This window comes from Calidris pugnax, unplaced genomic scaffold (genome assembly GCF_001431845.1).
Source record: "Calidris pugnax isolate Ruff unplaced genomic scaffold, ASM143184v1 scaffold72, whole genome shotgun sequence".
Taxonomy (NCBI): Eukaryota; Metazoa; Chordata; class Aves; order Charadriiformes; family Scolopacidae; genus Calidris; species Calidris pugnax.
In genome coordinates, this window is record NW_015090808.1 from 322,373 (window position 1) to 347,693 (window position 25,321).

The following is a 25,321-nucleotide window of genomic DNA, read 5'->3' on the forward strand; positions in this document are numbered from 1 at the left end:
GTTGTAAGACCAGCTGAGTCAATATGTGTGGCTTGTCCCTTGTGAGGGAAAGGGGGCGGTTTCCGTTAAGCCGTGATAAGTTTTGCACTGACACGTGCGCTGAGCGCAAGGGACGTGGCGGTGGAGGAAGGTGTTTCCCTGTCGGTCCGACAGCGATGGGCTTTTTCCATCTCTGATGGGTTTAGGAACCATCAACTGCACTCTGAGCTGGTGCTGAAACTAATTTTGCTGAGAAAGGTGGCACCTTCAAGCCTCAGAATCATAGAATGGTTTGGGTGGGAAGGGACCTTAAAACCCACCCAGTGCCACCCCCTGCCCTGGGCAGGGACACCTCCCACCACACCAGGTTGCTCCAAGCCCCCTCCAACCTGCCCTTGAACCCCTCCAGGGATGGGGCAGCCACAGCTTCTCTGCCCAACCTGGGCCAGGCTCTCACCACCCTCACACCAAACAAGTTCTTCCCCACATCTCAGCTCCATCTCCCCTCTTGCAGGGTCAAACCCTTCCCCCTCCTCCTGTGGCTCCCCTCCCTCATCCAGAGTCCCTCCCCAGCTTTCCTGGAGCCCCTTGAGGGACTGGAAGGGGCTGGAAGGTCTCCCTGGAGCCTTCTCTTCTCCAGGCTGAACCCCTCCAACTCTCTCAGCCTGTCCTCCCAGCAGAGGGGCTCCAGCCCTCCCAGCATCTCCATGGCCTCCTCTGGACCTGTTCCAACAGGTCCAACAGAGCCTTTGATGGGAACAACTTCTCCGAGTGGATGTCTTCAGTTCCCAGAGCCATCCTGAAGCTGCTGGTCCCTACCCAGAGAGAGTGGCCACTGGGATGGTGCAGAGCAGTTCAGTCTAGAGCCATGGGCCATCATTGATTCAATGTGCTCATCGTAATGACTCTACAGAGGTCGCTTCATAAGCCTTCTCTTGTTTTGTGCTTCATTTTCTGGAGGTGCTGCCCACCATTGGTGGACATACAGGCTGGTGTTGTAGTTGAGCATCTGCTGGTTATGTGATGGTCTGGTCCCCTCCTGTGTCATTTAAGTTAGGAGTCAAGTCTAGACTTGTTTGACTGTCTTCTCCCACCCATTGTATAGACCTTTCTCTGCCCAACAGCTCTATTTTAAGGTATTTTGTGGAGGCCCAGTTACAGTTGTAAAATATATAATGCCAGTGTTCGCTCTCTTTGACTGTATTTAGCAAACTCTGCCAAGGTTTTTGCCTGTGCAGTGAACTGATGGATTTTTAGGAGACGTACTCCATGCCATAAATCAAAGCACAGAGAAGTAGTGAAAGTAGATGACAGAACCCACTCATCAAACAGGGAAAGATACTGAGGCAGAAAGTGGGAGATACTTGACTGTGTGTCAGGGTTGGGTTCCTTCAAGCTTGGCTACGTCAAACAGTCATGGCCATCGTGTAGCTAGGGGACACTGGGGTGTCCTTCTGTCTTTCATCTGTGCACCCAGACTGGGGGAACTGGGCTTAGTTGGGGAAAATAACGCGAGGACTGTTTCTGTAGCTTGCCAGGACAAGTGCAGTCTGCACTCCAGTCATCACCTCAGCCTTCAGGAAGGTCTGTCGCTTTGGGTGATGCTCCTAATCTGGTTGTACAATGCTGTGAGAGCTCAGAAAGGGACTGAGAAGGGATGTAGGAGAATCCAGGGCTTCCTCAAAGGAAGCGCTGTGCTGCTGGAGAGGTGTCCAGGGGACTTTGTGTGAAGGGGGCTCCTGGTGGTGAGCACCGTGGTGTTTGCATTTCTTCCTGGTGCCCTGCTGCCTTTCGTTAAACACACAGTGGCTTCTACGTGTTTAATTATAACTGCAACCTTGGAGTCAAGGCTGGCTTGCAGCAGGGCTGGTTTCCTACTGATGCGGGCAGTTCTGAGGACTTCCCATGAGCTGCCTGGCAAGGCAAACCCAAGGAGACAGGAGGGTGGGTTTAGGTAGATCTCCACCTGGCACGTTGTGGTGGTCTGTCTTGGTTTTGCTGCTGTGCCCATCCTTTGCTGTTTGTTCTGCAGGCTTTGGATGATGGAAAGGACACCGTAGAGAGGTTGGTGCTGGTCTCTTCTCACAGGTAATTAGCGACAGAACGAGAGGGAACGGCTTCAAGCTCCAACAGGGGAGGTTTAGATTGAACATTAGGAAAGAATTTTTCACCGAAAGAGTGATAGGGCATTGGAACAGGCTGCCCAGGGAGGGGGTGGAGTCACCATCCCTGGCTGTGTTTAAGGGACGTTTAGATGCAGTGCTAAGGGACATGGTGTAGGGGAGGACTTTGTAGAGTAGGGTAGATGGTTGGACTCGATGATCCCAAGGGTCTCTTCCAACCTAGACGATTCTATGATTCTATGTGCTGCTCCATGCGGTCATCGGTGGGCATTAGGAAGGGCCTGAGAAGACCCCATGCTGTTTGCTTCAGAGTGTGGAGTGGTAATTTCAGCAGTGTGTCTTCCTGGTGCTCGTACCCAAGTGGTACCTCTGGTACCTAGAAAGCAATTGGGGCTCTTTCTCTGAAGTGGGGGCAGCAGTTGGATGCCTTAGTCAGTACATCACAGCTCTTCCACTGGAGAGTGGTCTAGAACCTACCTCTATCTATGAACTCGATGGTGCCAAGTACAGCTTGGTATTCATTTGGTCAACCTGGGTAATTAATGAGATGGAAATAGGCAAAATGGGACCAAGACTCTCAGCCAAGATGAGCTATTTTGTATGGTCATTTGGGACGTTTCGGAAGGGGACAACTGTGGTCAGTGCTCGAGGCAGATGCCAGAAAATTCAAAGGTACCGTGCTGCCGAAGAGCTTGGTGTCAAACTTAAACCAAAGGGTCCAGCACGACCCCTCTCCTCTGCCCTGCTCCCCAGAGCTGGGCCCTTTTAGAGTCTTCCTTCTCCTCCCCCGGAATCCCAGCGGTCCCGGCCAGATTAGATCAGATCACAGCAGGACAGGTTGGGTGGCTTCTGTAACCTCTCACGGCTCCAACCAAGAGAGAAAGAAAAGCAGCTTATGGGGTTGTGGGTAAGAGTCTCGCGGTGGCTTATGTAAAGCTCAGGGAGAATACCCCAAACACGTTTATTGTTCTGGCTAAACAATGTCCACCCCTTAATTCATTGCCAACTTCCTTGTGGTTCCCTGTCGTGGAGCAGAACCTTAGAGCCGTCATCAACGTGTGTCCTCTGGGCTTCATTTTCTGAACCTTTCCTAACAGTTTTTAGTGTGTTTTTTGATGACTGGCTTGGTCTGCTCCTTCCAACCAACCAGGGTTTGTAGGATCTTCAAGAAGTCAAATGAAGACCTCATTATTTTCTATTTTATTTTTTTTTTCCATTTTCTCTTCTCCCTTAGAGATTCTTGATGTTATGTGAGCTCCATCTTTTGGAGCCATCCCGTTCTTCGGGGCACGGTGCAAACTCACCTTTTAGCCACGCTTCACCGGAGCGGGCTCTGAACCTTGTTAGGAATCCGGCAGTTCAAGTCTGGGTCATCGATGGGGAGGGAGCGCGCGTTTGAAATTGAGAAGTACAAGCTTCAGAGAGATGGCCAGGAAGACTTTCCTTCTGGCTAGCTATAATGTTGTTACGTGGGGATCTTTTGAAGACTTGATAGAAAAATTTAACTGACTTTTTGAAGAACGAAGAGCATATAACATCTACAAACCTGAAGTTATAAAAGAAGAAACTAAAAATATCGGATTTTTTTCTTCACTGTGAGGGTGGTGGAGCACTGGAACAGGTTGCCCAGGGAGGTGGTTAAGGCTCTTTCCCTGGAGATATTCAAGGTGAGGCTTGATGAGGCCCTGGGCAACCTGGTCTAGTTGGGGGTGTCCCTGCTGACTGCAGGGGGGTTGGACAAGATGACCTTTGGAGGTCCCTTCTGGCCTGGGCAATTCTATCATACGTGCTGTCTTCCCCTACAGAGCTCAGTTCCCTGCCCCTTGTAGTGATTTTAGGAAAGGGCTGCCTGTGAAGGTGTGAGGTGCAGTAATACAAAGAGGTAAAACCATTCTTGGGCAAGTTCCCTGCTTGATTAAGTCACTGCATCTTCATTGCTGATGGTGGGTCCTCTCTTGGGTACTTTGATCTTAGCCATGAATTCGGGGTTCTGGCAGAATTGAAGACAGCCCTGTTGTTTCTGATCTTCTCCCCTCCTATTTCATATCCCAGTTGTGTTGTGGCCTGGGTTTTGTCTCTCTTGGGGCCTCTGTTTTCCTTTTTTTTTCCCTTAACTGCATTTCTGTCATTGCAGGCTGTTCTCCTGAAGGCATTCGTTGGGTTGTGAACCCCCTGTTCAACCTTACGCTTGTCCTTTCACAAGTATTTGGTCCCATCACCTGATGGATTCACACTGACCCTTTTCTTTGGCCAAGGGCCACATACCACAGAAGAAATAGTTTATTGCATACCACTGGTGTTTTAACGGCCCTCGTGCCTGAGGGCCTTCCTGATCTCAGGGTTGTTTTTTTTTTTTTTTCCAGCTACCTGGTTACAGACTTGTGCTACTTTATTCCAGGCTTTTCCATACAGAAATGATTTCTCCTGCTTCTCCCAGCCAGTCCTGGGATTGCTCTCATCCTCTGTCACTGGTCCCGTGGCAGTCTGTGCTCGGTCCCTCCAGAGACCTTGGGTTCCCTTCATGGGGAGAGGTAATTTTGTGCCCAGGCATCGCCACTGTAAGAAGCACATACACATTTCTGCACTAATAAAATCATTAGCGGGGCACAAAAATTACCCAACCCGTTCCAGCTGTGGGGGCTGCCCTCTTTTTGGTGGGAAAAATGATTTTTCTGTGGATCTGCTGCTTGACGGGGTAATTTTCTGCAGGGAACAGGAGGGATTTGGATCTGATTCGTGTCCAGCTGGTAGGTTAGCTGGTTTAGATGTCACCCAGGTTTCAACAAACCAGGTGCTCGATGAATCCTTCTGCTGTTTAACTGATTGGGAGGTTTTTACTCGCCTGGAAAATCAGTCACTTGGAATATCAGGATGTTGTGAAAACCCCGTGGGGAGTGGGTGGTGATCCTGGAGGTGTGCCTGGTCACACGATTGGGGATGGTTTGGTTTTGGTTTTCTTTGAGTTTCAGAATCTGTGTTTGTATGCATGAATGGGAACAGTACTTAGCTCTTACACAGGGCTAGGGGAGATCATCACAGTCCTCCTTTCTACTGTAGGAACCAGCCACGTTCACCAGCAGGTTGTGAATATCCAGGTCTTTTCTCCTACCCAGAATTTACATCATGGAAAATATTCCCCTTTGCCTATTGGTTTTGTGGCCTGTGTTGTCATCTCTGTGGAAGTCATAGAGTCATGGTTTGGGCTGGAAAGGGACTTTAAAGATCTTCTAGTTCCAAGCCCCTGCCCTGGGCAGGGACACCTCCCACCACACCAGGTTGCTCCAAGCCCCCTCCAACCTGGCCTTGAGCCCCTCCAGGGATGGGGCAGCCACAGCTTCTCTGCCCAACCTGGGCCAGGCTCTCACCACCCTCACACCAAATAAGTTCTTCCCCACATCTCAGCTCCATCTCCCCTCTTGCAGGGTCAAACCCTTCCCCCTCCTCCTAGGGCTCCCCTCCCTCATCCAGAGTCCCTCCCCATCTCTCCTGGAGCCCCTTGAGGGACTGGAAGGGGCTGGAAGGTCTCCCTGGAGCCTTCTCTTCTCCAGGCTGAACCCCCCCAACTCTCTCAGCCTGCTCTTTCAGATCACTCCTGAGAAATTTTGAGGTGAAACATGATGACTCTGCAGGTGGGACTGGGAGAGCCATTTCTGTGGGTCCCATCCCCTGTGTTCCAGGGAGCTGGTGGGGGTGGAGAGCCCACTCCTCCTCCTCTGCCACCACCAGCACCTGCAGCCCCTTGGCAATCAGGTAGAGCTAAGGGCACTCAGCACGTGACGGCGTGGCCTTTTGTTCTTATTTCTTGAGCTGATTTGAAACTAAGCAGGGCTTAGTTTGGGACTTGCTTAGTGCTACTTTTAGTATCTCCCCTTTAAAATGGATCATCCCTGTGATTTATTTGTCCTTCTGGGCCACCAGCTTTTTATATCATTTCATTCATTGGATTCTCCCGCAAAAGTCCCCTTCTGCAGCCACCCCTGGGTTTGAAAAGTGACTGCTAGAAGCTGGGCTAGCCTGGCTGTACTCTCACTGCTGTGTGGGCTAGTGTCATGTCTCTCTGTGTGCCTGGTGGTCTACCAACACCTTCCTCTTGGCCAAAAAGCCATGCCATGCCATCTTCTGCTGATGAAGCATGTAGCTGGGTGCATCCCCTGCCTGTCTGTTGGGACCTCAGAGCAGTGGTAGGTGCAGGTTCCTAAATGTTAGATGTCACTACAGAGCAAGTTTTCATAAAATTAGCAAGTTGTTAGTGGTAGGAGTGAAAGCCATGCACACCTTTACCTGCCTGTGTCCTCTTATATGTCTACTGTGCCCCAAAGTGAAATGGCTGGGCGTCCATTAGGGCAACAAAGATGATTAGGGCTACAAAGATGACCAAGGCACTGGAGAATCTCTGCTGAGCAAAGGCTGAGAGACCTGGGGCTGATCAGCTGGAGGAGAGCGGACTGAGAGGGGACCTCATCAATGCTGAGAATAGCTAAAAGGGTGGGTGTCAGGAGGATGGGGCCAGGCTTTTCTCAGTGGTGCCCAGGGACAGGACAAGAGGAAATGGGCACAAAAGGGAACATGGGAAGTTCCACCTCATCATGAGGAGGAACTTGTTTGGTGTGAGGGTGGCAGAGCCCTGGCAGAGGCTGCCCAGAGAGGTGGTGGAGTCTCCTTCTCTGGAGACATTCCAAACCCACCTGGACACGTTCCTGTGGGACCTGCTGTGGGTGACCCTGCTGTGGCAGGGGGGGTGAGGAGATGATCTCCAGAGGTCCCTTCCAACCCCACAGCATTCTGGGATTCTGTGATCCTGAGTGAAGCCCTTTATTTGGGTGGCCTGAGATACCTGCCCTGGTCTTCTCGGAGAGCTTGGGTGTAAATGGCTGCTCAGGGCAGGAGGCACAAGTGGCCTGAGCTCGTGGAGAAGAGCTTGGCTGTGGAGACTTGTCAGTTGAAACCACATGAGCCTTCCAAGCCTGGTTGAGTTTCATGCGGCTCTCCCTCTTCTTTGGAAAGGAGCCTTGAAAGTGAAAGCAAAGGCCAGGTGAAAACTTGCTAATACTCAAATTATTTTCATTGCTTTATACACTTTTAGTGTTAGGTTTTGATCTTGTTTCCTTCTAAGGTGCCATTTCGAGGTTCTTTATGGGCTGGTCAGACCAGACTCTTAAGTCTCAACGACCCCAGTCATGTGGAAGGGATTCTTTCCCAGATATTATGCATCAGGCAAAATTTATCCTTTGATCCTATGACTTTTGGCTCCTTTCTCCAAATGACCAAGTTTTAGTTTTACTAAGGAAAAGCTATTGCATTGATACCATTTCCTTCAAAGAGTTTGCGCTTAAAAATGGAGAGGAGACCATAAATAAAGCGATCTCCTTCTGCTCGTTCGTTTGGCTGTGGGCATCTGGAATGAAAAGAGAATTTCAGTCTTAATGCAGTGTCAGGCTTAAAGTCTGATCTTAATCATGGACCAAAATTGCAGGAAGCTGTAGACTCAGCTCAGGGTCCAGGTGAATGCAGAACCTCAGGCACAAAAGGTACCACCTTGCTTAGATAATCTCATCATATGAGATATCTATTTTTCCTTTTCTTCTTTTTTCTTTTTCTTTTCCCCATCATCAGGCTGTGATTTCAGTTTGCATTTCCTGTAACACAGGTTTTCTGGTAGTGCCCCACACTGAAGTTACTACCGTGGCCACTGGTAACGCATCACGTGTCTGTGTTGAAATACACAGCACAAAAGGCTTTGTGGAAGGACTCTTGTTGCAGGATGAAGCTTCCCAGAACCACCTAAATTCGATCTTCACAAGAAACCTGAGCTCTGCAGCTTTCCATAGGTGTGTCACACACCCAGTCTGTTCTCTGTGATTCTTCTGGGTAGGAATCTCCCTGGAAGTGTTCAAGACCAGGCTGGATGTAGGTTGGAGCAACCTGGGCTGGTGGGAGGTGTCCCTGCCCAGGGTAGGGGGTGGCACTGGATGGGCTTTGAGGTCCCTTCCAAATCTAACCATTCTGTGATACTTTGAGGAACTGGTTTCTTACCAAGGAAGTGGTAGGAAGTGATAACGCTCTTGAAGGCAGATGTGGTTCCAGAACTAGTTTGGGAAACAACACTTGAACTATGATTTCTCTCTATATAGGTGTTTTTGTTGTTTCCTACCTGTATTATAGCAAGAGTAGATCCACATGTTTCAAATTATATAGATGGCTTGTGCTTCACGTGCCTTGGGATGTCCAATCTGGTGTGGACATGGTTGCAGAGAGAGCACTCCCACTCCCCCCCACTCCCAGCACACTTCTCATGCAGGCAGATCTCAAGGTCTCTTCATCACCTACGTTAGATCTCGGGCAGAACTTGTTTGGTGTGAGGGTGGTGAGAGCCTGGCCCAGGTTGCCCAGAGAAGCTGTGGCTGCCCCATCCCTGGAGGGGTTCAGGGGCAGGCTGGATGGGGCTTGGAGCAACCTGGTGTGGTGGGAGGTGTCCCTGCCCAGGGCAGGGGGTGGCACTGGGTGGGCTTTAAGGTCCCTTCCAACCCAAACCATTCTGTGATTGTATGAATAGCACGGCCTTGGACCGAGGAGATATCCTTGGGGTTCTGACTTGTTGGGGCAGAGTGTCTGGAGCTGCTTGAATGTTCTTGCAGGTAGGGAGGCCACTCTGCATTTTACAGAACTTAAATTTATTAACACGTGAGTGGCTTTTCACCAGCAAAACTGACTCAGAGAGTCTCCTGTGCCCAGACTCTAAAGCCAGACTCTGAATCATGAGCTGCTCTTCTTTAATAGCTCTTAATATAGCAAAAGATGTGGTTTCAACCAAAATTTTTCTGGGGGGGGAAAATACCTCTCCCATCATGACTTGCTCTATTAAGAATCAGAAGAAGCGTTGCCAGCAGGTCCAGAGAGGTGATTCTGCCACTTTGCTCTGCTCTGGTGAGACCTCACCTGGAGTATTGTGTGCAGGTCTGGAGCCTTCAATATAAGAAGGACATGGACCTGATGGAGCGGGTCCAGAGGAGGGCCACAAGGATGATCAGGGGGATGGAGCACCTCTGCTACGAGGACAGGCTGAGGGAGCTGGGGTTGTTCAGCCTGAAGAAGAGGAGGCTCCGGGGAGACCTAATAGCAGCCTTCCAGTACCTGAATGGGGCCTACAGGAAGGCTGGGGAGAACCTGTTTAGAAAGGCCTGCAGTGACAGGATGAGGGGCAATGGCTTCAAGCTGGAGGGGAACAGATTTAGACTGGAGATGAGGAGAGGGTTCTTCACTGTGGGGGTGGTGGAGCACTGGAACAGGTTGCCCAGGGAGGTGGTTGAGGCCCCTTCCCTGGAGATATTCAAGGAGAGGCTCGACGAGGCCCTGGGCAACCTGGTCCAGTTGGGGGTGTCCCTGCTGACTGCGGGGAGGTTGGACTAGATGACCTTTGGAGGTCCCTTCTGGCCTGGGAAATTCTATGATTCTATGATATGAATGATTTTGCTCTGCATTTGGTGCATGGTGAAGTTTCTCCTCCAGCACAAGAAGCTGAGTTCAAAAGGTTTACCTCCTGCAGGTCTAGGTTTGAGGAGGCCATGAAGAACGGAGAGGGTGCCACTTGGCCCTGCAGGTCTTGCGTCTCCCCTGGGGGATGTTAGTGTTGTGAAATGGGTCCCTCTGCTCATCCGAAAGGGCTTCCCACCCTCTGCAGAGCTGCGGGGTGAGAGCGTGGTGCCCGTGTGCCCGCGGTACAATTTCCCCAAAAGGCGTCACCGTTTGGCGTCCCCTGGTTCTCATGGGAAAGGCGCCGATGCCCCGGCGAGTAGGAAATGTCTCAGCAACCCCGTGCATTGAAGGGGACGTGTCAATTGTTTCCTTCCGGGCCCTTTGGGAAGGGAGCCCAGAAGTTTATCTCGGCCTTTGCAGCCATACAAAGAGATGCCAAGCACTTCGAGTACACAGGGGAGGAAAACGTCGCATTAAGTAAGGCAGAATAGGCAAAAGCAAGCTAAGTAATGCAGATGTTCGCCTGCGTGTATATACAATTTAGTTTCATATTACCCAAAATCTGTGCCGTGCACACGTGGTCAAAAGATTAAAGAGATTGTCCAGTTCTGTTGGCAGCATATTAAAGTATTAGGACTACAGGCTTACTATGATGTGCTTCTACTATCGAGCTGACCACAGAATTGAAGGGATTCAGAGGAGGAGGCTGCTTTCATACACATACTGAAGTGGCCCAGTCCTTTCTCATCTGGCTTTTGGGTGGGATCTCAGCTGTGAGAACCTTGGGAAGGGCCACCACTGCCCTCCCTGTCCCCGGGGCACCCTCAGCTCCTGCCTGGCTCAGCTGAGATTTCCCCATCTCCATCCCTGTGCAGGGTTTGTGCCATCTGCTGTGTTAAAGCTGATATTTCCAGTTGCTGGGGTAGCTCTCCCAGTTTCCCTTGGCACTCTGGAGCTAAATCTTATCTCCAGGTGTTGGTCTGTAGGGATGGAAATACCCATGTAGCCTGAACTTTTAATATCCCATCCCAGATAACACTGGCTAAAAAGTAACTGGAGCTTCACCCAGAGAGATTTTCACTAAGGCTTTATAGCTGTTAGTTTATATCTCCATATCACGGGCACTATATATCTTTATATCTGTTTTATCTATTTATTATGGTCTTCCGCATCGTTATCGCTCGTACATAACCTTGAGCTTGTTGTAGCTCAGTGGCCACCAGAAGGATGATGTGACCCATGTCAGGGTCACCACAGGTGGGAGCAGGAAGGGAATTTCTTTAGAAACCTCTGCTTTTTACTACAATTTCCACATAATGAATTACTTTGGAGCCAAAATGTATCACACTTAATGCTAGTCTGGGGATTAATATATTTTTTTTCAAGTGATTGTATGGGAGAACAATTTTTTTTTTCTATTTTCATGTTGTTGGTCTCTGAGAATTAAGAATGTGGTATTTAAGAAGCCTTTTCCAGATGGTTTTTTTTATACTTAAGTAACTCAACAACAGCAGTGGGAGGTGTCCCTGTCCAGGGCAGGGGGGTTGGAACTCGATGATCTTTTGAGGTCCCTTCCAACCCAAACCATTCTATGATTCTATGTCTTTAAAGTGTCTGATTTGTGTTTGGTGTTCAAAGGAGCTGCTGGGAGTGATGTGCGCTGGGCACGAGCTGTTTTCCTGAGCTCCTGGCCCCATCCTGGCATACAGCTCTTCGCTCCCTTATTCCCAAAGCCCTTGGGGAATTCAGTTGGCTATTTTAAATCTATTTATTGCTGTCGAGGAGGGTTGCTCTGGTCAAGCAGCTTTCTAGAAGACGCTGGGTGGTTTTGGTATGAAAATTCACATGCAAAGAAGGTGGAGGACTCTCCAGGCTTCCCAGCTGGCTCAGGAGCGTGGGGGATTGGAGATGGCAATTTTCTCCCTAATTTTCTTTCTTGGATTTTCTCACCCATGTGACGCTTTTATCAAGTGACGCCTGATTTTATTTTATTTTTTTTGTTACTCGTTTACTTTAATTCATATTCCTGAGCAGAAGGGAGTGGGGCTGCTGCAGGAGAGAGGTGTAAACGTCTGTACCCCCAGAGAAATCCAGGGGTTCTTACCTGTGTGTGCGGCTCGTTGGTGAGATCAATGTGCATCCCTCAGTGACAGGGCACGTGTGTCTTATCTCTGCTTGGCTACACCAGCGGGGGAACCAAATTTGGTCAAAAGCCCAGAATACAGCTATCATTTATCAAGAGTGAAATCTGAAGGAGCTGTTTTTGAAGCTTCCAGTAGGATGTCTGCATTGTCTGGGCACAGGAGAAGAGATGTGAAAGCTTTCTGTAAGCACAAGGGATGAGATTTATCCCAAGTTGGCCCAAGTGCAGAAAGCCCTGAAAAGAAACCCTTACTATCAAGCTCATCAAAAAGACAGGACAACTGGCAAATGTATTTTGTTTAAGTGCTTCAGTCTGAAATGAGAAGTCTGTGTGAAAGGCAAAAGGCACACTTTGTGTTTAGCATAGGAGATTTGGCGCTTATTCATTTATTACTTAATTTTTATTTTGGGAAGTGTCAAGAACTTAGAATCTTGCAGTAAGTTCTGTTAATTACTCCTGCCTGGTCAGCTGTGTTACAATAAAACCCTAACGGTACCTCTGCTTCTCATTACACAATGGGCTGCACAGCCAAGTGATGTACATTTTATTGCTCTAAGCTCTTTGGTTAAGCTGGATCAGTTTGCACAAGGCAGGTGTTAATCCAGCCCATGTAATTTGGTAAAACAAAGGGGAAAAAGTAACGTAGAATGTATTCGAGGAGCCCTGTAGGCTGTATTCTGTCCTGCAAAATTAGCACGGTGGCCTTCTGTGGTTTTTATTTTTTTATTTTTAAATGAGTCATAAGGACAGGGTGATTATCAGAGAGGCTGCACGCTGAGAAATGGATTGTACAAAAAACTGCTTTTCCTAGTGGTAGCTAATGTTTGGAGACAAGAAAATAGTACTTAATTAATGTTAGGCCAGCAAAGAAAGGTGCTTCTCTTGCCTGTGTGAATGAAATGCAGCGTGAACAGTACTGGCCAGTGAGGCACAAACTATACACAGTCAAAATTAATCTAAAATTAATCTTTGCTGTGCTTGTGTCCCCTAGGTCACCACACCATTTACATTGGGGTCCACGTGCCGAAGAGCTACAGGAGGAGGAGGCGCCACAGAAGAAGACCTGGGCACAAAGAAAAGAAAGAAAAGGAGAAAATCTCCGAGAACTACTCGGACAAATCAGACGTAGAGAACGCCGACGAGACGAGCAGCAGCATCCTTAAGCCGCTCAGTAAGTCCTGGTTTTGGTTGTCACTGGCTACAATGGCCCATTGTCTTGAGATCTGCTCCTCATCTGGTCGTGGAGGGGGAAACCAGATCCAGGAAAACAGTCGTTCTCCTGTTGCAGGGTCAGAGTAGCCTCAACCAGTCGCTGTTGAGCAGCTGCTGTGGTTTGGAGGAGACATTTCATCTCTCTCTTATCACCTGAGTTTGCTCCTGAGCTGAAGCCAGCCAGGATGGGCCAAATTTTATAAAGCAATTTGACACTGTGTGTAAAGAGATAGCGAGGAAACGCAAAGACGGAGTAGGTGCCCAGAGGGATCTATTGCAGCTTTGGCCCTGGCTCTCAGGACGTGTGTCCTCTCTACAATCCCAGCACCCTGTGGTTTCAGCTCCTCAGAGGAGCAGGTTGGTGAGAAGCACCAAGAGCACTGCTGTAGACTGTGAGAAATAAACCTGCTTGGGATTTGCCTTCCGTCAATAACTTGTGGTGTTAATGAGTCTTTTCCCTTCGGTAACTAACCATTGCTGTAGACTGTGAGAAATATACCTGCTTGGGATTTGCCTTCCTTCTGTCAATAACTTGTGGTGCTAATGAGTCTTTTCCCTTCGGTAACTAACCAGTTTTAAGTTTTGCAAACAAAGAGTAGAATAAAACGTAGCATCACTGTATGCTTGAGTATCTGTAGGGGGTGAATTTCTGAATTTTGATAGAGATGGGGTCTGTTTTGGATGCTCTCTACCTCTGTTCATACTGAAATGGTTACCCAGAGGAGAGAGATCTTTATCGAGTGTCATCACTTTGGTACCATCGTAGGTGACTGTCAAGAAGTCCCATCCCTCTTGCTGTCTTCTCTGTTGGCCACAAGCTTGTTCTGCCATCCAGGAGATGGCTGCTTAAATAGAAATGGGAAAGAGATGGTGACAGCCAGCTAAAAAGGGAACACGCCAACAAGGTTTGAATACAGGAGAACAGCCCGGTGTGGGATACGGCTCCGATCATTGAAGATGATTCCAGATGGTTGGAGTTTCATCAAAGAACCTATTTGTGAGTGAGCAAAATGTTTCTGGTGCAAGAGAGAGAGAGAGGAGCAAGCAAGGGCTGCACAGCCTGATCTTTGATTGAAGAAATTATTTGTGAGGGAGCAAAATGTTTCTGGTGCAAGAAAGAGAGAGGAGCAAGCAAAGGCTGCACAGCCTGATCTTTGATTGAAGAAATATGTGCATTTTTCATTTGGAAATGCTGTTGCTGGATAGTTGCTGCATGTAAAGACAGTGAGGTGGGATCAGATGGGTCACGTCGGGTGGTGCAGATACTGCAGAGAGCAGCCACTAGGAAGGAAGGCGAGTCACAAAGTCCCTTTGCTTTTTGGAGCTGTAGTTCCCTGGTTTTCCCAAGGAACTTCTCTTGTCAGCTCAGAAACCAGGAGTTGGTTTTACACCAGAAGACATAATTACCTGTCTTCAAGAACTCTAGGTATTTGAAGTTTAATTTTTATATTTATACCTCTGTACTTCTTTGGTGTGCCAGTGACCAGATCTGTAGAAATTCCCTTTTGAATTAGAATCACAGAATTGTCCAGGTTGGGAGGGACCTTTTAGATCATCGAGTCGAACCATGAACCCAACGCTGACAAAACCCATCACTAACCCATGTCCCTCAGCACTATGTCTACCCAACTGGCTTCTGGATCTATCGCTGTCCTAGGGGAAGCATTTCCATGGGAAAACAACTGGCTTCTGGATGTATCACTGTCCTAGGGGAAGCATTTCCATGGGAAAATTGTGCCCATGGTTGAAATCCCATTTCTTCCACCAGGTTTTGATTTTTTTGCCTTTTTTTTTTCCCCCCCTCGTTTCTGGTTTGTATCATTTGAGAAAGGTTTAATGGTATTTTTTCCTCTATTGTTTTTACAGTTTAGTATATTCTTGTCTACACTTTATCTGCCTGTAAAAATGTGCAGTATTTCATCTCTCTCTCTCTCTCTCTGAGATTTTCCCCATAATCTTTTCCGCCCTGACTTCTTTGCGCCACGTATTTTTGGAGTGGGATCACTCAAATACCACACAGCAGTCCTGGTGCCCCGTGTGATAGCATTAATTCTGCACCATTTCTGACTTTCTCTGTATTGTTCTCCATCTCACGTACCCAGACACTCGACCAGGTTCTTGCAGGGACTTGCTCTTTTGCACGGGGGGGCAGATCTTTTTACGAGCTGGCGCGGTTAATTTAGAACACTGTAAAGGATAGGAGTAGTTCAGATTACTGCCTTGAGTTTCCAAACATTGAATTACATGTTGCCTTATATCCCCAGGGTTTTTTTCCCCTTCTGAAACCCTTGTCATCATCACTTACTTGAATTATTTGTTTCCTACACTTTTTTGCTTGGTATCAACCTTTTCTTCTCCAGTTCCACGTAGGTGGTAACGCCAGCTTTCCTTCAGAAACTTCTGCTGTTCTGCTTTTGACCTTCTCCATCATTTATAAACGGCTCTTTATTTCCATTTTGGTTTGTGTCTCTTAGGAGGCTGTTGATCTGAGGCAGTCATTGGATGTTCAGACCATGCCAGCTCTAGATGTCACTTTGATGAAGGCTTTTTGAGGGCCTGAATGGTTTATGTGCACCTCATACCCAGCTGCTGTGTTCCCTCTTGGGTATGGCAAGTGTGTCCAAGAGAAGACTAGTTCTCTTCAGCCAAAGAAAAGTGTTCCTCACCAGCTTGGCCTGGTAGTCATTACTGGCCATTGTGGCAAGAAATCTCACTTATAACCCTGTTTTTTTTTAATTTTCATCATTGAAGAATCTTCAGTTCTTCAGTTTTTAAATCATTGTGTTAATTGTAAATGAGTTGTGAAGGGCTTTGTGCTGGAGCAGGGCTGGCAGCGGAGAAGTGGTGGCACCTTCGTGGCTGGGAAGTTTTGGATTTTGCTTTTCTTCTTTGAAGGGGGGAAAAAATAGCAGAAACTGAGCAAGGTGTGAGATGCAGAGCGTGCACACAACCATTGAGTGAGGGTTGGGCTAATGTGCCCGAGGTCATTTTAGAGGGATGGGTGATTACAAAGGGGCTCTGCAGGTTGTGGGACATGTGTGGGTACATGGTGTTTCTGTGTCATCAGAAGAGGAGAGGAAAAAGAAGAAGGAAAGAGGAAATCTTGAGCCCGCTGTCCCCTCATATGCAGCTCAACACCTATTTCATGGGGGGACCCAAGAAGAGAAGATCAAGGGTGTTGCCATTCCCAAGATGAAGGACCAGCTCTGTTAACGACCTTTGCATAACACCAGCTCTCTTCATGACCTTTGCATAACGAGGGACTGTGCTCACCACTAAAACCAGGGATCGGATTCACGGAGGCTTCAGGTGTCCATCAGCGACCCGGGCTGGATGAACATCGTGCTGTGAATACGAAGCGTGGGACACGGCCTTCAGAAGGGCTGCAGAGGAGGAGGAGGAGACGGGTGTGTGCAAGATTAATGAGATAATAAAATGAAAGTGCTGTTTGTGTAGTTAATGCTGAGCTGAAGGGACCGAACCGGCTGACGTTGCCCTCTTTTTCCCTAGAACAGGAAGGTTTTTGGATTCATATATTCCGTTTCATTAACCATGTTTTAAAACAAGCAAAGCCCGATTTTACATGAAGAAAACCCAGAGGTCGCTGAGGAAGCGCACGAATGTATCTCAGTCTATAAAATGGAGAGTTTACAGAGCTCCTTCTCTCTGTTGATTTTTGCAGTTATTAACTTGGCCAAGTATTAGACACTGTCAGTCCAGCTGGTATATAATTCGTAGTTTATTTCATCTTCAAATAAAAAGACGAGCATATCAAGTTTGTTTTGCAAACTCTGTAATAACATCGTTGTTAAAATACTTGCTGGAAGTTTAGGAAACGACTTGATTGTCTCCATTATACTGAGAGCTTTGTTTTGACTGAGTGGGAAGCTTTGATTCGATGCATCACTTCTGTTTCTTCATCTGTCCCTAAGAACTGTGAAGCCTAAATGTGGATATCTTACCTGAAGATGATTTCTCAGCTTCTTTGGTGGAAAATCAGATTTTGACCACATCTGGATTTGACTCAGCAGGTCAAGCTGCTCGTCCCACAACACACGAACCTGATGGGACACGTCTGTGGATACGGGGCAGGAGAGTAAACAGGTCCAGAAATGCAAACCTTCCCTATAAACATTCTGTTCCAGTTAAAAACCGGTCTGGCTGCGCTTCTGTAGTGGGGAATTGGTGCAGTCTGGAAATATCAATCCTTTTTAAAAAAAAATCTGTGTCCAGTTCAATCAAATAAGCCAAACTCTGGTAGTTTATAAACAACCTTCAGCTCTCCCATCTGCAGAGAGTTCGGGATGTTGATCGTGTACAGAGATGTTTTATCCTCAGTGAATTATCGCTTGGGGAAGATGCCTCCATCAAAAAACCTAGAGAGGGATGTTCTCTGATGGACCAAGGAGGAGGCTTGAAGGTGACGTTCCCCCTGCAGAGCCCTTTCCGTGTATTCCAGACCACGGGGCTTTCTCACCCCCTTTTTCTCAGACAGCCTCATTTCTCAAAGCACCACTTTCACTGGTTTCCACTTCAAACCAGTAAGAAGGAAACACTTTTTAGCAGTGGTTATTCTGCGCCACCCAGGGAGCCAGCATACGAGAGTTTTTCAGGTTAAAAAAAACCAGTAAGAAGGAAACACATTTTAGCAGTGGTTATTCTGCGCCACCCAGGGAGCCAGCATACGAGAGTTTTTCAGGTTAAAAAAAATAATTAAAATATTATTGCATTACGGCATACGAGTGTTTTTCCGGTTAAAAAAAAATAATTAAAATATTATTGCATTACTAGTAAGTGAGGTTTAAATGCCCTTTTCTTATCTGCCTAAAACACATGTAAGAGTTGGAAAAGAGATGAAGATTTATACTCTCAGAGCACTGCAGAAGGGGAAGGATGGCATATTGGGAGATGATGAGTAAAATGGGGTTTTCAGAGGGAAGGTTTAGTAATTTATTTATTTTTTTATATAGTACTAATGGCTTGAGTACGGACCCACCAGTATTTTGGGCATATTCAGCTGGTCTGAGATGAACCACAGTTCATGAGTATTCGTATGATTGTGCAGTCAGTGGGGTGAAGAAAAGACCCAGCTGGGCAGAAAGGAGAGCCCCACTAGTAAGTGAGGTTTAAATGCCCTTTTCTTATCTGCCTAAAACACATGTAAGAGTTGGAAAAGAGATGAAGATTTATACTCTCAGAGCACTGCAGAAGGGGAAGGATGGCATATTGGGAGATGATGAGTAAAATGGGGTTTTCAGAGGGAAGGTTTAGTAATTTATTTATTTTTTTATATAGTACTAATGGCTTGAGTACGGACCCACCAGTATTTTGGGCATATTCAGCTGGTCTGAGATGAACCACAGTTCATGAGTATTCGTATGATTGTGCAGTCAGTGGGGTGAAGAAAAGACCCAGCTGGGCAGAAAGGAGAGCCCCATCTCTGGAGGGGTTCAAGGCCAGGTTGGAGGGGGCTTGGAGCAACCTGGTGTGGTGGGAGGTGTCCCTGCCCAGGGCAGGGGGTGGAATTGGATGATCTTTAAGGTCCCTTCCAACCCAAACTGTTCTGTGGTGGTGGAAAGCCAGAAGAGCTTCTCAGCTGGCATGGGCAGGGGTGTCAAGCCTGGTTCTGCTTTCTTAGGTCAGCCCATGGCTTATCTTGGTATGGAAAGCCAGAGGAGGCTTCTCAGCTGGCATGGGCAGGGGTGAAGCCTGGTTCTGCCTTCTTAGGTCAGCCCATGGCTTATCTTGGTATGAAGGATGCTGTAGTTTGCTGTTACTTGCAAGGCATGAGACAAGGGAGGAACAGGGAAGGCAGAGAGAAGTCTCTTTTTTGGGACAGGCTCTGATCTGCATCCATTTCCCTCTTCCTCATTCTTTACTCCAGGCGCGCGGAGATTTTCCCACGTGGAAATGCTTGATCTGGGAAGGGGTTTCTTCTGGTGGGCTGGTTGCCCTCCAAGGGAATTTGGCTCAGCTCCCTGGCTCGGACCCAGGGGGATCGTGTCTCTCGGGAAGCGCTGTCGGGGCAGGCAGCGTGCAGGCTCCGTGGTGATGTTCACAGCAGCATGAGGTGCTCCACGGAGGTGCCTCTGCTTGTGTAGAACTTGGTTGGGTTGTCCTTGGGCTGGCCCAGCTCCATGTGCCTTAGACACATGGCACATGTTAACGAAATTAGGAATTTTTAAGCTCTAATAGCATGTTTAGAACAGAAATGCTTGGAATATGGGGTAGCAATTACTGTGTCAGAAGAAACAGAAGTGGAAAAATGTATGATTCTTTGATGGAATGGAAATTCTCATCTTTTTTCAGTTGGTCTGTTTCTGGAAGGTAAGAAACTGTGTGGCTTTGTGACTCTGAATTCAGTGGCTGAGGTGAAAGTCCTTCTATAGGCAAAGGCGATTCCAAGCAAATGGGGAGGGAGAAGCCCAAAATAGAAAATACCTGTCCCTTTCCAAAAACGTCCTGGGGAATTTCAGTTGTCGTCAAGGACTTGCGTTATAAGCTATAGAGTAATGACTTGCAGTGCTGCACCTCAGCTCCAGCCCAAAGGCATTTTACACAAAGTAATTCACAAAAATTATGCCAGTAAAGTAACAAAAGATTGAAAATTTTGTTCTTTGGAGTCATTTTAAAGCAAGCTGGCCATGAGCACTCTCAGACCTTGTTTTCAGGAAATTAACTACAGGCCTCACTTGCTTTTTAATGCTGATGTTAATCTTCAGTTGTAAAACATGGGACGTCTTCGTCCTCATCCCAAATACAGTATTTTATGTGCATATGAACATATCTGTACGTGTAAAAGCCCTGCCTTTAAAGACCAAGAGGGAGTCTTTGGAAAGACCAAGAGGGAGTCCTTGGAAGTCCCCCTTGCTGAGTGGTTGCACAATTAGTTTTTTCCTTTAATGAAATTGCCGTGGGCCAAATCTAAAGGTTTTATTCCCCAGGTTGGGGGGTGGAGAGCCTTGCTGCAGTACCCGATGGTTTGCTGGCTGGGTTTTGTTAAAACCACTCACGAGCCTAAAAAAATCACTGTTGCCAAAGCCAAAGTTTTGTCTAAACTCAACCTAAAGCTTGAGAGCAATGGAGTGGGAGGAAAGGAAATTGAGTAGTGTTTTATTCCAGTCGTTTACTGGAAAAATGGGCATTGGGGGTGCTCTGCCACTTCAGAAGTGACTTAGGGGGATGTTGGCAGTGGATTCAGCAGGGTCCTGGGACCCAAAAGCACCAAGGGATAGTAAAGGACCCACGAAACCCACGAACTGCCCGTTGTAATAGAATTTTCTTAGTGCTTGCATCGGTGGAGAGAGGAAAAACTGGTTTTTGGCAGGAGTCAAGCTGCTGACAGGTGGATAAATATGACTGCAGAAGCCAACATTTGGAAACCCTCCGAGGAGGGAGAAGTGGCTGAGAGCTGAGATCTCTCCTTTTGTTGTTGGTTGCAGCTCTCCTGCGTACGCTCGCACGTGGGCTAAGCTGGCAGGAGGGGTTTTTTTACCAGTTGAAAGGTGTAACTGGGATCCTGTTTACAGGACACAAAGCCAGAAACAGGGAAAAGAGGTAGAAAATCTGGATCTGTCTGTTGGGGTGGTTTCTAGAGCAAGAGAGAGGGCAGGGATGATAATGTCATCCCATCAAAGCTTTGTAAAAGTTTGCAGTTTGCTCCGAGAAATTCCTCTTCCACCCACCAGCAGTAGTTCTTGAAGGTTTTAGTGGAAAAAACCTCCTATCCTGAGCCCTCAGATGTGGGTTGGGAGGAGGATTTTGCTGAGAGAGAAAGTGTTTGCAGCAGAATCATTTCATTACGGGGCTGTTTGAGGCTGGTGTGGTCGTCCTGGATGGAGCCCATCTCTCCTGCTGGAGGTGAGGTTTGCTCTGGATGGATGGGATTTGCCATGGAGGCAGCCACCACGATGATCTCCAAGCGTCCTCCCTTACCATGGGTTAATCACAATTCTAATTTACAATGCAGCCTTCTCTCAAAAGTAAGTTCTGTGCAATCTGGGGCCGGGAAAGCTGGGACTCCAGAGCATCCTCCTTCCCTGAAGCTCATTTTAGGTATCTTTGCTAAGACTTTGCTGCTGAATACCTGCCTTTAAGTAGTGCTTGATGTGGAGAGAGGACTCTAATAATCTCTGTAACACATTGGACCTGACAGATCCCACAACATCAATTGGCACAATTTTTTTTTTTATAAGGAAAACTGGTTAATCAGTGCTTGGTTTATCGAGATGCCTAATGATATAAAAAGTGTTGTGGTGTGAGCAGTCTTGTAGAGTGAATTCACAGCCCTGATTTGTTTAAAAGGAGGCTTTTTTATTTTTAATCCACAGTTTGTCTGTTGCTTCTGGTTGACGTGGGACACCCTGGAGTTGATGGCATTAGTTTCCTTTACGTTACAGTTTGCTTCTTGCACAACATAGACATTTTTTGGTCCTTTCAGGTTCCTTCTGGTCTTCCAGTGCATCTGAGTACCTAGATAAGAGTGGTGCAGGGTGTGTGTGTATAAATAGTTTTCTAAACTCTCTCAGTGCAGAGCCTGTGAACAGTGCTGGCCAGGTGTCCGTAGAGGCCAAGCTACTCTGCTTTTTTGCCGTGTTCCCTCGTTCACCAACATGATTTTTATCAGAAAAGCAAGCCCACCTACGGGGCTGAAATGCCCGTTGATTCCGTTGTGCTCTTGATTCTCCAAGTGCTTTATCCCATCTGTAATTCCTACTGAAATCTAGGAGACATGAGCCCACCAGCAGGTGCTTCTGGATCACTACCCATCCCAGCAGCAGCTACATTCTGTTCAGCTCACGTGTCACCTGTCTCGAGTACCATCGTATTTTGATGTGTGTGTGCCCCTTTTTTGAAGGGTTCACTCACACAAGGCTTGAAATGCCATTTTTCATCTTAAATCAGGCACTAAAGCAGGGAAGTCTCTGTCTCCTGTAAATGTAATAGGTGGAATCTCCAGAGCAGCGTGTTGAGGGCTGTGCAGAGTCTTCTGTGGGGACAGTCTCAAGCCTTCCCATCCAGAGAGCTGCTGGCATCAGGTGAGGAACAGGCAGAAGAACCTCTTCCTGGCACTGCCTCCAAGCAGAGACAAGGCTCTATTTGAACTCCTTGAACCTACCAGGGTGGAAACCATCTCTTCCTGCTTCTCAGTGCCATCTATTTGACATCAGTGATGTGTTCGGTGGGGTTTTCCCGGCTTTCTGTGGCTTTTCCTGTCCTTACAGAGAGCACAAAATTCCCTCTTCTCAGGAGCACAAAGTGGGAAGAGGCTGCTGGTCGAAATGCTTGTGCCTGGGATGCTTCCAGAACGGGTCCTGTTTGTCTTCAAGTTGAGCATGAGGTGGCTGTTTAATCATGTCTCTTAAAAAATGCATTTGTGACCTCTTTGCCTGTTCTTAAATGGTCTTCTTACCTCTTGATGTGAGGTCTGGGCTACTGTGAAGTAAATTTCTGGTATTTCTTTCCAACTCAGAGCCCCTGCCCGGCAGGGAAAGGTGCTGCGTTATGGAGATTGACTTTCCACGAGGAGTGGAAGTTGCCAGTCCAACTGTGGGCAGTCCATCCATAATGAGATCGAATTAATTCAACGAGGATATTTAAACACCAGTTTAGGGAGGCTCAGCCTTGGTGTCTCCCCTGAAGGTTCGTTAAGCTGGCGGCTATAAATAGCCAGAGTCAGCCACAGGACTGAAATAAATGTACCTACTTAGCAGAGCAGATGCAGCACGGCCAGGGCTGTGCCAAGAGTCCTCTTTCTGTCGGTGTTGTGGGATTTTTCAGCAATCCAGTTACTTTCCTGGCTCTTCAAGACATGGGGTGGCATTTTCCAAAAGCTTTTAGCTTCAGCTCACCACGGTAAGAGCAACAGCAGAGCAGAACGGAGAGCCTTTGAATAACACTGGGTGGGATGGCCAAATGGCCTAATTTTTTAATATTAATATTTTACAGAGGGAAGGTGGTCAGGGAGACTTTCTCATAAATAAATACCAATCTTTGGTATTTTGGTCTTCAAGAGCTGCACAGACAGCTGATGGATGGTCCAAGGTGGTGGAATCAGCTGAAGGATGCCCCTCTGATCTTTAATGCACCGTATTTAGGTTGCATGTATTGAGGTGACACATCCTGGCCCTGAATATTTGGTTGGGGACCTTCTCCTGGTGGGTTGGGCTCCTCTAAGGCAGGTCACCTTCCTTCCCAGGCAGTGTTTGCCTTGTGTTGTGGGGTGAGGAAGAAGCTCTCTCACCTTTCACTTGGGCTCCTCTAAGGCAGGTCATCTTCTATCCCAGGCAGGTTGCCTTGTGTTATGGGGTGAGGAAGAAGCTCTCTCACCTTTCACTGCAAGGGATGCAAACCTGGAGTTGCATTAGGTTTCGAGATGGATGGTTTTGGGTTTATGGGTGTGTTATGGAAGAGGCTGTGACCTCAAAAAACCCAGAGGAGGTGTAAGGAGAGGTTCCTTGAAGATGTAGTTGACTGCCAGTTAGGAGGACTTCTTCTAGTGTGGGAAGGATAGAGAAGAGACACATGTAGAAAGGAGGTACTTCAAGCAACAGCAGAACCCAGCTTCCTCTCACCCATTAATTATCCAACTCTCGTTGGTGGGAGATGGTCTGGATGGTGTTTCTCCTGTTCCTGTAGCTCCTTTCTAACTGCAGACTCACAGCTCCCACTCAGGCACCTGGAGAGGATGAGGGTGACATGAGGTTGGCTCTCCATGTGAACTGTCACCCTAGGCAAAAGGCTTCCTTTTTTCTCCTTGGCAAGAATATAGGGTTTTTCTCAGACAGCTAATTAAAAAAAATTGCTTTCTTTGCAACACCTCTTGACTGAAGTGTTGGCTTTTTTCTTTTCCAACTTGACTTGTGCGTGTGCCGATCGGATAAGGGCTTCTTGTGGACACTTAGCTTTGTTTAAAACAGTTTGCACTTCCCTTACACACAGAATCCACCTCGTTTAGGTAAATGCGTGGCTGAAATTGGGCTTATGGTGCTGACCTGCCTGGGGCTCTTGGTTTGCTTTTGCCTGTGCCCTCCTGGTTAGGATTTCCACTTTCCCCATCTATCTGTTTTATAAAATAATTATTTAAGTGGGTTTTTTTAATATCTGATATACAGCAGAACTCTCCTATCTCTGCCAAGCTTTCATTCCTTGCTTGCGACAGCTGGGAAGGGAGCTCAGTTGTTTGGTTTTTTAAAATTCCCTTGCAAAGTGCAGATTTTGGATAAATGAGATAAAAGGCAGGGCTGAACCGTTCCTCCCTCGGTAGGTGTGACCGAGACTCCTGAGCACAACACCAAAAAGTGATTTTTTTCCTGGCAGTGGTGGTTGTTGAGGCAAATACCGAACGCCTCTGGTGCAGAGGATGTTCTTATCCTCTCCAGAAAGGAACATTTCTGGGGGGTTGGACTAGATGACCTCCAGAGGTCCCTTCAAACCCTATATCATTCTGTGATTCGGTGATTTCTGAAGTTGTTTTTGAGAGTAAAAGTTGAGGGAAAGCAGCAGTTGTCCCTGAATAAGTGGTGTGGACGTTGAGCGTGATTAAATGTAGGCCTCGTTGGAGTACCCGTCGGAAGTACCTGTTTGGAGGCCACACGAGCTTCGCCCAGCCACCAGCTGCCCTCTGCGCCTTTGGCAAGGCCCCGAATGCCCGGTGTTGAAAGTCTTCAAAGGGACAGTTATGTCAGGGATGTCGTGTGAGCAAAAATAAATCTCACCCTTAACGTCGCGGCGTTTCCCCCGTTGGCCTCTGCGGCTGGCACTCTTTGAGACGCCGCGTCGCGTCCCCCGCTGGCAGGTCCTTCCCCTGGAGAGAGCAGAAGGGAAGCTCCCGGCTCTGCTCCTTGGATTTTTACCTTCTCCCTCCCTCTGCTGTGACATCTGAAGCTCTCCCTGAGGACGAGGGGCTGAAACCCTTGGGGTTCCTCAGGGGGGGTGAGGTGGACACCAGGCTCTGCGCTCCCAGGGCTTTCCCTGGCAGAACTCTCTGCTTGTTTCCAACATCCTTCTCCTTCCCCCAACAGCAGAAAATCTTTTTCTTTCCAGCTTTATTTTTTTTTTCATGCATTGTCCATCCTCTAGAGTGCCACCGAAGTGTCCTTATGGAATGAAGGGCTGTTCAGCCACACAAACCAACCCAGCCACGTCTTCGCCATCTTTTCCCCAAATGAAATGACCCTGAGATTCCATATTCAAGCTTTACTTATTTCTTGCTTGTGTGTTGTGTTTCAGGCAGTGGTGTTGTCCGTCGGTGTTTGTGTTGGTCACCTTTGGCTTCGTGGAGGCCCCTGGGTGCTTTGGTGGAGCTCCCTGCCTTACGAAAGCTTATTGATGGGATTTAGGGGGTGCCCTGGAGGATTTAAAAAGTGTCATGTATTTCCAGGATTTCAGC

At 47.7% G+C, this 25,321-nt stretch overlaps 1 protein-coding gene across 1 annotated transcript in view; it reads left to right on the top strand.

The window, feature by feature from the left end:
- SLC4A4 (solute carrier family 4 (sodium bicarbonate cotransporter), member 4) overlaps window positions 1-25,321 on the top strand; it is a 240,410-nt gene that overhangs the window by 63,635 nt on the left and 151,454 nt on the right. Inside the window, exon 3 of the mRNA XM_014938358.1 lies at window positions 12,710-12,889. Within this exon, the coding sequence (XP_014793844.1) occupies window positions 12,710-12,889 (180 nt within the window). The remainder of the gene's footprint in view (window positions 1-12,709; window positions 12,890-25,321) is intronic.